The 15,941-nt window shown below is 42.3% G+C and overlaps 1 protein-coding gene across 4 annotated transcripts in view; it reads right to left on the minus strand.

Moving 5' to 3' along the window:
• Positions 1 to 15,316, minus strand: part of GATA4 (GATA binding protein 4) — a 141,263-nt gene extending 125,947 nt beyond the window's left edge. For all 4 annotated transcript variants that reach the window (XM_049866422.1, XM_049866421.1, XM_049866425.1 and 1 more), the window contains exon 1: positions 14,196 to 15,316. In XM_049866422.1, the coding sequence (XP_049722379.1) occupies positions 14,196 to 14,811 (616 nt within the window). In that variant the 5' untranslated portion in view covers positions 14,812 to 15,316. The remainder of the gene's footprint in view (positions 1 to 14,195) is intronic.
• Positions 15,317 to 15,941: the final 625 nt, after the last annotated feature.

Here is a 15,941-nt window from a genome sequence, read left to right on the forward strand (position 1 = left end):
ACAAAGAAAACCAGTTTTAGGAATCATTGGTGGTGAAAATGTTGGTGTTGTTTTTCTGAGGCTCTGCAGGTATTGTGGCATGAAGCAAATAAGGAATTATGTTGGGGTTGTTGAGAAACAAGATTTTTGGTGTGAGTGAAAGGATTAATAGATGTATGAAGGTGAGTAAAAGCCTTTTAGTCCTACATTTAAATTGGAAGTATAGGAATGAAGACATGATGTATCTTACTTTATTTGGCAGGGGGTGGGAGGGAGAATTTCCTAACTCCGTATACTGAATGACTAATCCAATAGCAATAAGCACAACCAACAGAGTTAGTTTCTTGGTACTAACAGTACCAGGCAAGTAGTCTTCAAATACCATTCCCCACTAAAAGGAGCCAGAGCTTTTTTGAGAAATGATCAAATCCAGGTGTGGGAGGAGAAAATGCATAAGAGTCTGGAACATTTTGTAGTATAAGAAGCTATTAAATTACTAAGACTGTCAAAAGAATTCAGGAGCCAACCTGAACATGTCCCCACTGGTAAAGAATAGGGACAACCTGGGTATCAATTAGAATAACAACCACAATGGATTAAAACACTTCATATATGTTTTAATCCATGTGTTCTTAATGATACTAAAAAAATCATTTCATTGGTGATCTTTGAAGGATGCTAGGGAGCTAATTCATTACTTTGAGCACTGGAAAGGAAAGAGAAAGAAGCAAGCATTTAGCTTGCCTTTTTATACCTCAGGGTAACCAAGTATTTAATAAGCTGAATTTCTTTATAGAAGTGTCACAGCTAATAAATGAAGAAGGAATGACAGCATTAGAGTATCATCATTTTGCATCCCCCTGGTGGCGTAGTGGTTAAGAGCTATGGCTGCTAACCAAAAGGTTAGCAGTTCAAATCTACCAGCTGCTCGTTGGAAACTCTATAGGGCAGTTCTACTCAGCCCTTTAGGGTCACTATGAGTTGGAACCGACTTAACAATAACTGGTTTGGAATGAAATAAGGGAGCCCCAGTGGCGCAGTGGTTAAAAGCTCAGCTATTAACCAAAAGGCCAGCAGTTCAAATCTACCAGCTGCTCCTTGGAAACCCTATGGGGCAGTTCTACTCTGTCCTATAGGGTACTATGAGTTGGAATAGACTAGACAGCAATGGGTTTGGGTTTTTTTGGTTTGATGAAAGAGCACTGGTGGTGCAATGGTTAGCATTTGGCTGCTAACAGAAAGGTCAGCAGTTCAAACCCGCCAGCTGCTTCGAGGGAGAAAGATCTGGCAGTCTGCTTCTGTAAAGATTGCAGGCTTGGAAACTCTATGGGGGCAGTTCTACTCTATCCTAAAGGATCTCTCTGAGTCAGAATTGGCTCAAAGGCAATGAAATAATGATCTAGGCAATGACTATCAATGGCCACTACCATCAGAGGCCTGAATCTGACCACACGTATTTTTTTGATCATAGGTTTATATGCAAAACAGTGAGCAGAGGAACATATTAATTATCATAAAGGTAATATAATTTAAAAATCCAGCCTATGAGAAACTATACAGGAAAAACAAACATTTCTCTAGCAAATATATGGCAAGAAAAAGAAAAAAGGCGGAAGAGGAACCTATAGATTAAGACAAGCTTAAGAGAGACAGTGTAGATCAACAGAGGCAACACATGGACCTTATTTAGGACCTGATTTGAACAAACTATTAAATTAGATAAGCAGAGACATTTGAACACTAGCTAAATATTTAATATTAAGAAGTCATAATTGATTTGTTTCAGGATAATAATGGCAGTGGGGCTATGTTTTTAAAAAGAGTATTTATATCTTAGAGATCTATACAGAAGTATTTATAAATGAAATATGTTGTCTGGAATTTGCTTCAAAATAACATGGTATGGGGGAAGATATGGTTGGCCACCAGTTGCAATTTGTTGAGGGTGAAGGATGGATATTCTACTCTTCACTCTTGCATATGTCTGAAATTTTTCACAATAAAAAAGTCTTTAAAAGGCAAGAATGGAACTGAAGAAGAAAAAATGATGGTTCAAAATGAGACAGGTTCAAAATGAGTGAGAAAGGCAGATTAACACCGAGCCATTCATCTTCCCCTCTGACCTGGTTAATCCATCCCATAATAGGGTCTAGCGATGCACATCTGCATAAACAATATTTTTATCCCATAATTGTATGTATTCATATTGAAGGCCACTCCTGGAACCTACCTCAATTTCAGACAAATAACAAGAAGAGGGGAGAACTACAAAAAGGCTTGGCCTCCAGAGTCAGATTCCATGACCAGCCTCTTCCTTCCCAGGCCAGGGCTCCAAGTTTGGGGATTAGAACTTGGCCTGAGTTTTTGTCTCCTCTTTCTCCTTTAGCCTGGATACAAACTACACAGTGATCCCTACTGCTAAAGCACGTACACATAATATATGCTAATAGTGTGTCACTTCATTTCAATCACAGAGTTCTTTCTCTAATGAAAATGGGTATAGAAACATGGTGGGAAGAGTCATCCAACCTGCATGGGTGAGGCAAAAACCAACTAACCAACCAGACAAAAAACTAACAGCTACTACTTTTAGCCTGTCTACACTAAAACCAAAGGGATATATCCAAAATGGTATTCTAATCTGCCCACTCCACTGCTCTACCTTTAAGTTTTCTACTGTCAAGGCAAAGTCCATGCTCTTTAGCATGCCTCCGTGCTTGCTTTGAAGCCTCACATCCTCCCCCTTCAGGCTGCAGAACAGCCATGCTGCTTCCTCAGCCTGTAATGTCCCTCCCACTGTGCAGTGAACTCCTAACTATCCTTTAGGTCTTAACATGGGAGTCCCCTTCTAAAAGAAGCCTGGCCTGAGCTTCTACTAAGGCCAGTTTAGGTATCCTAAAGGCTCCCGTGGAACCCAAATTTATCCCCATTACAACTCTTAGTACAATGTACTGAGATTCCATATTCAATTTTATCTTCCTTAGCAACTGTAAACTTTTTGGATGAGGAGCATCTTGTTCTTTTGTTTTTGTTTTTTTAATCTCCGAAGTACAACAAGTGCCTAGCTCACAGGGAATGGGTAAAAATACTTGTTGGTTGACTGATGAAGCAAAAATGTGGCTGGTACTCGTGTTAGTAGTGGCTCTACTGTCTATATATCTCCATGGCTTCCTGAACCTCAGACACTGAATAGATTTATTAATAACAGAAAACCCAAAGCAAAGAAACAATAAACCAACTGACTCTGAGGTAAGCTGTCACTTAACTCGTGGTTTCCCAAAGCTATTTCACATTTTAGTAGTTAAGAATTTTAATAAGTATTAGAAAAAAATAAAATTAACCCCCGTGATGGTTAAAGTTGTTTGTCAACTTGGCTGGGCCATAATTCTCAGTGGTTTGGCAGTTCTGTAAGGATGTAGTTTGAAAGTTATGTAATGATGTAATTTGGCAGTTATGTAATGATGTAGTCATTCCCCATGATGTGATCTCATGTGATCAGCCAATCAATGGTAAGGAGAGTTTCCTCAGAGGTGTGGCCTGCATCCAATATATATATGAACATTCTGGCAAAGCTTGCTTGCCTGCTCTGGATCCTGCATCCAGTTCATCATCATCTGACCTTCAGTTCTCAGGATTTGAGCCAGCTGCCTTCCGTAGTGCCTGTTGACCTTGGGATTCATCAACCTCTGCGGCCTGTGAGCCAGTGGCCTGCCACCTGATCTGTCAAGCTTGGGCTCATCAGCCCCTATAGCTATGTGAGTCAGGAGAAGCCTCCAACCTGACGCCTGACCCATTGACTTGGGACTTGCCAGCCTCTACAACCGCATGAGCCATTTCCATGAGATAAATATCTCTCTATATACATACATACATATATATAGATATATATATATATGGCTATATGCGTATGTACATGTATCCATACATACACACACACACACACACACACACACACACATGCTTCACTGGTTTGCTTATATATGCTTCATTTGTTTGCTTCTCTAATGAACCCAGCCTAAGACACATACCAGGTCAAAGATTTCAGATACTATTGCTTAGAACGAGGCAGGTAGCCATTGCAACCTACTTTATACAGACTAGATGAATTCAAGTTTGATGACTAGGCAAGTCTATGGATGTTGAACGTTAACATGGTAGCTAAGGTATGGAGAAAGACAAAGCCAACATGAATTATTATTATGTGGGATGCCATGAGCTCTAGATTTTAAATATTCCCAAAGGGCCCTGGAGTACCTGTCATACCATTTCTGAGCCTGGCCTGATTTCTTAACCTTACAAATGTAGATACTCAAATTAAGAGGGGCATAGCGAGTTGCCCAAAGTCATACAGCAGGTACCTTAAAGCATGAGACAGGCGTCAAGAGTCTTAAGGGCCAGACTGATATGCTTCACCTCTCTATGTGGCCAACAGACTCTTGGGTCTCCTAAAAAGAAGTTGAAAGCTACTGCTTACGTTTCACCTCACAAACCAAAAAATCCTACCACTGGCCACCTCACTTCAAGAGGCACCAATTTAAATAGTTTTGAATTGGCTGTAAATAATATACTATAAGGCTGAGAAGATGTTTTTAGACACAACTCTCTATTTCCTTGGCTATTTAATTATTGGCAGGTCTTTCAGTCATTTGCCTATCTTGCTCACTTTAAGGAATCAGTCTTCAGGAGCCAGTCTCGGTCACTAATCTTACAAAAAAATTCACGAATGCTGAAGTAGATTTTAAACAGTAACTTTTATGACTACGTAAAAAAATTTAATTATACAAATGTCTGTATATGTATGGTAACTAAAACATTAAGAATTGAAGACAAACTGTTTATCTTTGGGTGGTAAGATAAACAATTATTTGAGTATTGGTTTATCTGAGTTTTTTATTTTTGCATCTTAAACCTACATGTTTAACATAAGAATAAGTTTTACAAATACCACTTTTAAAAGATACTATTTGTTTTTCTGAAACCATCTTTAAGCTGGAAAACATTATTTTTCCCAAATAAGGGGTATTTTCCTATTAACTGTACACCCCATGGGAACCCCATTCTTTATTTAGGGTCAAGTTAAGTTCTCTCTATATGCTAGGGAAAGGGTTTATTTGTTGTTTGTTTTTCCCTGTCTACTCAATTTTGAGGGGTAACTTGTATTACTGCCTCTCTTTACCTGGTTTGATTTATGATCTTGGAAGTCAGGTCATTCTTTGCTAAGTTGAAGAAAAAACAAACAAACAAACAAGGTTTCCCCCACCTAATATCAGATAAAATATCTTAAAAGGTCATTGTAGACCTTGACAAAATCACATACAATTTCAACCCAATCTGATAAAAACAAGTAGTAAACTTTTATCAGAAGAAAATGTAACTTGCCATTTCCCAGTTCAATTGATTGAACTTATTTTTATCGGAAATGACAGACACTATAAGATAGGAAAAGCTGCAGATAAGAAACCAAATTGAATAGTCTTGAATCAGATCAGATTGTCTGCCCCTGGTTCAAACTCCCACACCTGCTCTGAATGGGTCAATGAGAGCCTCCTGGCATGGCCCCCGAGGGGGTTTGAAACATTGCAAAAGTGGTGAACTTTGAGACTTCAGCGTTTATTCTGCGATTATAATTAACCTACTCACCAGTTGCTATCGATCTATTCTGAATAGAAGTGATAAAATCTGACTGGATTTCTAGAGGTAGAAATGGAGATTTAATCTAGGGGGAAAAAGGAAGACAAAAAAAATAATTTAAGGACTGAATTCAATTTTAAGAAGCAAAACTGCACCTGTGATTAGGGCAGGGTCCCCAAAGTCCATGGTTTAATAATCTAATTAATTGTTACTAAAGAATTAATAATCCTCAGATTTCCCACCAAGTTCTGGTGGCCACTCCTGAATTTCTCATCCTTCAAAGTAAAGTATATCTGTGGCCATTCAACACTGAGTGAAAGAGCCTCACATTCTACTCGCAGAGGTTTTTCGATGATTTTAAACTATGGAGTGGCTTACCTGTCTGGGTTTTACTTCTTCTCCTTTGGAGAAAAAAGATATTTAAAAACTTCAAGTCAAATTTGGGGCTCCTGCAAAATGTGGAAGGCCAGAAAACCAAATTCCTTTCGTTCAGATAAGAAGCTTGACTATCCTTGCTCAATTCTGATTACAGAGCAGTAATAGATAAAACCACAGGCCACCTGCCAGAAACAAGAAGCCTTGCACTGACAGGCTTCTGTGTTCAGCTTTAATTCCATGTGGCTCTTCTTACCTGAGGTTTTACTCACTATTGTCTTGATCCATGCCACTATTCTCATCTTTATTAAAACCATAATTCTTGGGCTTCTGCCCCCCCCTTCTTCTACCACAAATACATTTAAAATTTTCAGAGAAGGAAATACAGAGAAGATAGTTATACATTTCTTCTAGGAAAATGATTTTTGAGAAAGCCATATGGTTTTGCTTTTCTTATGCAGCAAATAGTTCCCTCGGAGTTAGAAGAATCCTCTAGTTTGGAAGATTTGAATTCTGGGCAATCTCTATTTAATGCTCTGCACAAAAGAATTGGGAGAGTGAAAAGGAAGTTTGTGCAAGGTAGGGATTTCTACCACTGCATTCTGCAACTGCAAGTTTTGCTGTATCAGAATGAAATAGAAGGTTATTCAGGAAGACATCACACCTGGAAAGACAAAGGTGGAAAGCAGGTAACGGACCCAAAACCAAACCAAACCCACTGCTGTCGAGTCAATTCCAACTCATAGTGACCCTATAGAACAGAGGAGAACTGCCCCAAAGAGTTTCCAAGGAGCGCCTGGCAGATTCGAACTGCTAACCTCTTGGTTAGCAGCCATAGCACTTAACCACAATGCCACCAGGGTTTCCCAGGTAATGGAAGACAAGCTATATTGGGTAAGGGAGCTGGTGGAGAAACAATAGGCAATCCTAAGAATTGATGGAGCCTTTCACCAACAAAAAAAAAAAAACTTTTTTTTTTTTCTTTTCACCAACCTACCTTCTGGTTCTGAAGCACTAAGAGCCCTAATCTCAAATTTGGCAAGTGGAGAAAAGTATTATCCTTGAAGTTGGACTTACCTGGGATCTAAGCCAGAGCTGTTGTTTTCTACCTGTGAGAACTTGGGCAAATTACTTAATCTTTCTGAGCACCAGTTTCCTCTCCTACAAAACAGAGAAGGGCATCTGACAATTTCCTTACTGACCCTTTCTATAGTATCCAGCTTATTATTCACAAAGGGATATCATCCAAGATACAGGCCACTACCCCCAAAAGGTTGTTAGCTAGTTTCCAAACATTAAGATATCAAAACTTATGAATTTATTTTGTATAAATGAAAACAGATTAGAAGATATCCCTATTATAACCCCACTAATCTACTTTCTTTAGGAGGAGACAAAGGAGTAGCTCTATAGATAACCAATAAAATATTTTAAAATCCATTTTTACAGATTATGTTACATGAGACCATGTCATGGTCCATCAAAGGTCAGTATAATAGGGTAATACCCATTACAAGCCTTGAGAGCACCTTATCATCTGGTTCTGCAGGATGTATAGACCGAAAAAGACACCGAAAGACAAATAATTTCAGATGTCAAAAAAAAAAAAAAAAAACCATTGCCATAGAGTCGATTCTGACTCAGTGACTCCATGGACAGAGTAGAACTGCCCCATAAGGTTTCCAAAGCTGTAGTCTTTATGGAAGGAGACTGCCACATGTTTCTCCCTTGAAATATCTGGTGGGTTTGAATCACCAAGCTTTCTTTCAGCAGCTGAGACCTTAACCACTGCACCACCAGGGCCCCTCTCAGATGTCAAAAACCAAAACCAGACCAAACCAAACCCGTTTCTGTCAAGTAAATTCAGACTCATAGTCATTGCAATCCTACAGGACAGAATAGAGCTGCCCCATAGGGTTCCCAAGGAGTAGCTGGTGGATTTGAACTGCTGACCTTTCAGTTAGCAGCCGAGCTCTTGACCTCTACCACAAGATGTCAAAAGGGCCCTACAAGTTCTTAAAGCAGCAGCCTCTGCTTGCAATAATCATCCTCTTCTAGAGCAAGGTAGTGGAAAAACCATGGGTCCTTCCTCTTTCTTTTGCAAATAGAAGCCGAATTTGCAACCCAGCTTCAAGTCTAAATTCAGTACCGCTCAACTGGCTAAAAAGAACAGGCTTAAAAGAATCACCTGGAGTTCCTGGATGGTGCAAATGGTTAAGTGCTGACTGCTAGGTAAAAGGTTGGCAGTTTCAACCCACCCAGGGGTGCAAGGGAAGACAAGCCTGGTGATCTGCTGCTGAAAGGTCACAGCCTTGAAAACCCTAAGGAGTACAGCCGGAGTCAACTGTATGGCAACTAACAACAACAACAGAATCACCTTGCCAATGGAAGAAGGTTAATTGTTCTTCATACACAATCCCATCACTGACCTAGGTATTCCATCTGGTTCCAGCCCCCAAATAACCTGAGGGATAACTGCCCACCAGTAAAAGTCACTGAAGGTCGCTGACTATAAGGTATGGAGGAGAAGATACACCTACAAGGGGATCTTAGGAAGCCACATCAGTGTGAGGTGGGGGCGTTTGTGTAGTTTGTAAGTCTGACAATTGCTGACTTAGATCTATTACAAGTAGGCATTACTGAAGCTAGGATAAGTCCCTCCCTTCACACATCCCCCGCCACCCCACCTCAGTAAAGCAATCTATTGGCTAAGCAAGACTCAAAAGCCAAATTCAATAAACTATATTTTAAAGCACTTTTTCTGTGCATCCGTAAACAATAAATACAGAATTCTTTAAAAAAAAAAAAAAAAAGAGTATTTCAGGAAGTTGATTCATGAATGCTATGTATCTGTTTTTAAAATTTTAATTGGTTTAAAATATTTTTTTAAATAGATAATACATTCACATGTTTCAAAATTCAAAATGTTCCAGTGGGTATACGGTCAAAGTCTTTTTCTCACTCTTAACCCTCACCTACCCAGTTATCCTCCCCACAGACAATGAATGTTACAAACTCCTTGTGAATATTTCCAGAGATAATTTACAAATCTTCAAATACAATCTTTTCTTCCTTTTTTACATATAGTGTAACACATACATCCTGCGCTTGCAAATGTCTAGAGAGGATTTCATACCACTACATAATGAACATCCTAATTTTTTATGCCTACATTTTAGGCATAAATATTGTTCGCACGTACCATAATGTATACAAACAGCCTCCTAATTATGGATGCTTAGGTTTTTTCCAACTTTTGTGATTACAAACAGTGCTGTAACAATGTGTCAGTATATTTCTAGAATAAATTCCGAGAAGTCAAACTTATGGGTCAAGGGTATATACTTTGTAATCTGACAGATGTCACCAAGTGCTCTCCATAAATGTTGTACCAATTTACACTTTCACCTACACGTATCAGAGTTTCTATTTTCCACATCTCTGAGTATGTTTATTTTCCTAATACATTTAAATAAGAACAAAAATGGTTAGGGATACAGAAGAAAATGTTATCAAAAACTGTCTCCATGTATCATTTCACCTGAGTGCTTACAAAGTCCTAGCAAATGTGGCCCAATCACTTGATGGAACACAATGGACAAGTGACAGATCTCACCAGAGCCAGTGACACATCCCTGTCCACCTCAACAACACACCTTGCCCATTTAATTGGTTCTCAACCTAGCATCACAAACCAGGTCCAACTCTGACTGACCTACCCAGGGTGGTAACTGGAAAGTTAAACAACATTGGTTGTCCCAAAGACTGACAAATCATTCTTCAGCCAAACAAGCTACTTAAAGTTGATCTCACAAAGTTCCCTATGTAAATGAACTGCCTCAGAAAGCAACTAGTTTAGTCCATAAGCAGTCCTCCCAAGGATTCAGAAAATACTTCAGAGTTTTCCCTTGACCTATACCTTAGAACTCTTAGAACACTAAATGCCTCCCCACCTAAAGAGACAAAATTTTTTTAAAGAAATTGTTTGGGTAACACATATGTATTTTACTGTGTTATTTTAATTAACCCTTTAAATGATTCGAAATTTTTGAGATCCTTTGAAAAAGCAATGTTAAGTAATTGCTTGTCTCTTTATTACTCAAAAGAATTGTTATTCAACTGTAAAATATATTTTCATAGTCTTTCCAGTAAACATCACCATGCTATTTCCTTCAAAGTATTATTTACATATGATTTCCATTTCAGTCTCTTTTCAGCAGTATTCACATGTATTAATTGGTTTTTTTTTTAAACCAACTTTATTGAGGTGTAAATACTTCCATTTAAAGAGTACATTTCAGTGAGTATTGACAAATTTATATGCCTGTGTAACTGATGGGAATGGGTTCCATAAAAGCAGACAGCTATATTATCCTGCTATAGATAATTCACTGGCACACAATTGAAATGGACCCTACCCCTTTGAAATGCAAGAACTCCCTTCCACAGCAATTCTGGCAGATGGCTGTGCAGCCTCTACTTAAACATTTCCAGTGTTAAGACGAGCCATTCCATTTCCAAACAACTACAATTATGTATGAGAAAATGTTCTTCTCAAATCTAGTATCGGCTCACCTAGAGCAACACAAAGTTAAAAGGTCATAGCCTTTACTCCTTTAAATATCTTTACACAATCACCCTGTCCTTCTCTTATTCACCTAGTTACTTCCTCTGTAGCCTAAACAGCCCTCCTTCCTTCAGTGGTTCCCAAAGGTTTCCAGAACCTTTGGCCCCCATCCTAGCCACTCTTCCCTGACAGCTCTCCAGTTTGCCTCTTTAAGTACCAGAAACAACTCATTGTATGTGGTTTGGCCAGGGCAGAGTACCTGGGTAATTACCTCCTAGATCTCTACTCAAATATTTGCTAAGTGCCCAGCATGTGCCAGGCACTTAAATAAGAGTAAGACTCTGTACCTGCCCTCAGTAAAATCGTATAATTCCATGAATGCAGCCTAATGAGCAATTTTAACAGTCGTTTCTCGGTCTTAGCTCACATTGAGCTTGGAATCAGTTAAAGTCCACATACATCATAGCCAAGACAGAATAATTTCTTCCAACCTAAACGCAGGACTTTATAGATGCCCTTGATAGATTTTATTACTTTGATTTTTGCCTTATTCCAATAACCAGTATAACAATTCAAGCAAGATATTAACTATTTTTATTACTGAAGCAGTTAATACTTCATAGAAAAAGAAAAGTGTTCTCTTAGTTCTCCTCACTGAAAGTAAAAACATTTTCTGACTTTAAGGGGGTAAACCAGTCTGTGCCGATTTAGCCATGGTGATAAATATTTTATTTAAACAAAAGTGAGGCCGTGTTGTATTTATTTCATTGTACTACAGAGCCTGTAGATAAATGAGGACATATCTTTTCTTCTTTAATTTCAGGCTCTTTTCCTGGCAAACTCCTACTCATCCTCCAAGACCAAATGCGAGTGTCACCACTTTGGTGAAGAATTCCAGATCCTTAGACATCTAGTGGTTCCTTCTGCCTTCTCTAGGTCATTTATCCATTTTCACATGTTGTGACCAACCATCGCAGTTTGCCAGGCCCTGTCCCAGTTTTAGCACTAAAAATCCCATGTCCTTGGGGACACCTCAGTCCCAGAAGAACTAGGATTGGTCACACAACATGACAGGGAGTGCCCCAAGGAACTATTTAATAAAATAGCTGTCATTTTCAAGAGGCCAAAACCAGGTACTTCATCAATAAAAAGAAAATGCCATCGATAGCACCTTATTTTTAAAATATAAGACAGCACTAAAAGTAAAAAAAAAAAATTGATTATTTCATTTTACAGAAAAAGAAGCAAGATTGAGAGAGGTTAAGTGACTTGCCCAAGATCACATGGGGCACCTGAAATTAAACATAGTTTGTCTGACTCCAAAAGTACTGCCACACTACATTGCGTCTTAGGGCCCTGTGGTAACAACATATAATGAGCACACAAATATAATAGAATTAGTAGTCACTTATTATCATCCTTCAACACTCAACGTATGTCTGCTAATATGCAGGAATTAGTACTTGCAAAGGCTTACCAGGCATTTACAGGAAGGTCCGTGTGATAAGAACATATAAAAAGCAGTTATAGTCACTTTTATGTAAGTAACACACAGAGAGCATGCTGAAGATCTAAATGCCAACAAATTCAACATGCATTGTGTTTTCTCACAAGGATGACATAAAGCCTTCATGACTTTACCATTCAAGACACTTGGTTATGCGCAGAAGAGAAAATCCAACTGCTGGGCCAGACCCAAGGGACTCTCTTCAGGTGCGACTTCATGAACTGGTGAGAGACAGGCCACACCTGGCAAGGAAGGAGCTCCCTCAAAGTCAGCTTGCCATTTGTTGACACTGGAATTCGGGAAACTACTTCAGCACTTGCACGCACCCCATTATGGGTCACATTTTTAAATGACACAGTGAGTATTATGCTTTTTTACACTATTGCAGTTGTGACTCTGACGACCAAAAAGTATCCTGTATCTTTGGATTTTGTGTTTCTCTTTTCCTTAACTAGACACCAAATTCTCACTCTGGGTTATAGAGGTTACAAAGCAACCCCCTAAACTGAAAGAAGTACAACTATGGGGGCCACTTCTCCCCATTTTAAATCAGAGGCCCAAGGGAGAAGTTTCTAAGGCTGCAGGGGCAAAGTGTCCCCACCCCAACACTTCCACCTCCAGCTGCCATTGTATGGAGAACTGCACTATTTACTGCTATCTCACAAAGATCCTCCCACCAGGCTTGGTGCCGACTGCCCCTCCTCCCTGGGGAATGCCGTCTGGCTCCCTGTGAAGGGAGGGGCACACTGGGAGCCACAGGCCCAGCCCCGGCGCCACTTCCATGGTTAATCAGTTTACCTGGGATGTGTATTTGACAAGGACGTCCTGGGGGCCTTCCATGGCTGCCCAGGGTCAGAGGATAATTTAAAAGCTCTTCAAAGTTGGAGCCCTCCTTTAAGCCAGCCCAAGACTGGCAATTGGGAGGGGGATAGGCTTTCCTCTTCAAAGTGAGAACAAATGTAAAAAGATTTTAGCACTTAGTAGGTAGTCAATAAATGTTAAGTTTGCTTCTCCAGCCTGAGTTTTCCCTCCCCCACAAAAGCAGTCTCAGCCTAAACCCAATTTTCCCCTCCCTCCCTAAAATTCCAGAAGACTAGAAGTCCTCTTTATTTTGAACTAGTGGTTGCCTCTTCACTTTCTCTTTTAGCCTACAATGTAGAGGCCCTTTCTCATACCTCACAGTTTGTTCACCTGTAAACTGAGGAGAAAGGGGGCATATCTGGAGTCATTTCGAGGTATGCCATTGGATGGAAATACTAAGTTGCTCCCATCACTACTGTTATCGCTAACCCTAGACCTCAGGACAAGGACTCAACACATCCATGCAGCTAAGTCTTCATTTACCTCAGGCATTAAAAAGAAGCCCTCTGGGCTTCCTGTGTTCTGGCCATTGACAGCAGTGGGCTTTTGATACATGTGCCCTGTGTCGAGTCCGCCTGTGGCAGGCAGCACAACCCCAAGACACCCACATGGTGCCAGCCACAGTTCAACCCACTTCACAGGTGGGTTCTCCTTTGCTCCTACCCTCCTTTGTTCCCAGTGTGAAATCCCCAACAGAGAAATTATCTGCCACCCCAAGGGATCCTCCAACTGGGCCGACAAATGGCACAGAAGAACTCCAGCCCAAGCTAGTTTAGTCAGTTCCCCGTGGAGGTCCCTGAGGAGGACCAGGAGGAAATGGGAACAGAAACTCAACTATCTTGCCCGCATCTCGCATGTCTCTCTGTGAACTCCGTTGGCCTCCCAGAGTCACCTAGGGATCAGCCACTGCCCAGGCTCACGTTGGGCCCAGAGAGACCCAACATCTGGAGCACAGTGGAGGACGACACACAGCGAAGGCGGTCATTCAGACTGTGTCACCGTCCAGCCTTCTCTCGCTTTCAAGAGATCTCACCAGCAGGCCCTCCCTCACGCAACAAAGATCTGGTTTCCTAGGTGCTATGACCTTCACCACCGTAATTACCCCATGCGGCCAGTTTCTTTTTCCAGTTTACCTTCCTTGGAAATTCGATGGCATCAACGTTCTTCTGAACCCTACTAGCGAAAAATAAAATACCCGCTCCAAACTGGGTGTGAGCCCGCCTCCGCTCCGCCCGCAAACGCTCCCAGGCCAGCGAGCCCACGCTCAGTACTCACCAAGGTTGGGGTGGCGGGCTGCGGGGTTGGCCCGGCCAGACAGGCTGTGCAGAACCGGGCTGTCAAAGGGGCCGGTGGAGGCGGCAGCGGCTGCGGCCCAGGACGCACCCACATCAGCCATGTAGGCGGGGTAGGGGCTAGAGTAGGAGCCCGGGAAGCCGGCGCGCGCATACTGCTCGCGGCCCGCCAGGCCCGCGCCTGCGGCCCCGCCGCCACTGCTGTAGGCCGCTGCTTCCCGGGCCGCGGCGGCAGCGGCGGCGGCCGCCAGGGTCCCGGTGGTCCCCGGGAAAGAGAAGCGGGGCGACACCGGCGGCGGAGTGTACGCGGCTCCCTCGGCTCCTGCCTGGCTCCAGCCGGGGCTCCCCTGCTGGGTTCCGGGCCCGGCGCCTGACGGGGCAGTTCCGGAACTGCCTCCCGAGCCGGCTCCGGATGTGGAGCCACTGCCTCCTCCCTGGAGGTAAGACAGACCCAGCACAGAGGAGGGCACCCGCGGCGTGGGCACGTAGACCGGCGAGGACGCAGCGCCCGCGCTGTGCATGAAGGCTCCTGGCCCTCCTGTCTCGTAGGCCCCGGGAGGGGGGCCGTGGTTGGCGGCCATGGCCAGGCTCTGGTACATCGTTCCTTCGTGTTCTCCGCTTTTGAGTCCTCCCTCTCCCCCGCGGGCCAAAGCTCAATGCGAGGAAAGGAAATAATAATAATACAATAATGATGATGATGATGATGTACAGGTGAGGGTTGTCAAGAAAACGAAAATCAGAAATCAAAGGCAAAAAAACAAATTCCTCAAAAACATATACGTGGCACACAACAAAGAATTAAATCCAGGCTTGAACAAAAGACTCTAGGCTCTTGTTCACTCAGGAAAAATCCTAAATTGAAATTTCTGATTTTTTCCCGACAGTGGGGCCGAAGGGGGCGGAATGCACCTCCGGCGCTGGAGGTCCTAAAGTCCTACAGTGGCGGAGACGGTGTCAGGAGACAGCCAAGCGTCCTGGCAGCACCAGCCGCGGTAGTTCCTAGGCGCAGGGTGTGGGGAATGGGCCTTCGGGTCCCCCACTCGCACGCCCCGAGGCTTTCCTCAAGTCGGGCCGCGTTGTTGAGCACCGCCTCCAGGGAACCCGCGGCCGTGTCCTGCAGGCTGACTCCCAATGCCCAGGGCTCTTGCAGCTGGTTCTAAATGAGGAACGACAAAAATGGAGAGAGAAGTTTATCCGGAGTTTTCAGACCTTATTTTCCCTGTGTTTGGTTGCCTCTCCCAGGCTGCAAACCAAACGAAATCGCCACTCTCTGGGCGAGATTCGGGAGGCCACGCTGCGCGGTGGGAAGCTGAGGCCATTGTTTTGCTAAAGCCCTGGCATCAGGCTGCACGAAGGGAGCCTCAAAGAGGGATGTCCCGGGGGTGTGGGGCTTCTCGGATCTTGAGCATGGGAATTATTGGTTGTGATCTAGGTCAAATATTTTTGTATTTCTTGTTAGGCAGGACTAATTTTACTTTACTGTTCAAGCATTTTTTGCCACAGTATTTTATAATTCCACCAGTGTCTACGGAGTGCCTGGCACCCAAATCTCCCTCATGTCCTCTGTTTTCTCTATCCCTCCCCAAAAATCTCTGGCCTTGATTGCCTGGGAAACAGCCCAACACACTTTATAAAAAACAGCAACCTAAGAAACCTGATTTGTAATTTTTTTTTTAACTGTCAGGTAGTTATCTACTAAATCTTGTGAAAAGGATTGTGAAACCCCTCA

This window comes from Elephas maximus, chromosome 22 (assembly GCF_024166365.1).
Source record: "Elephas maximus indicus isolate mEleMax1 chromosome 22, mEleMax1 primary haplotype, whole genome shotgun sequence".
Taxonomy (NCBI): domain Eukaryota; kingdom Metazoa; phylum Chordata; class Mammalia; order Proboscidea; family Elephantidae; genus Elephas; species Elephas maximus.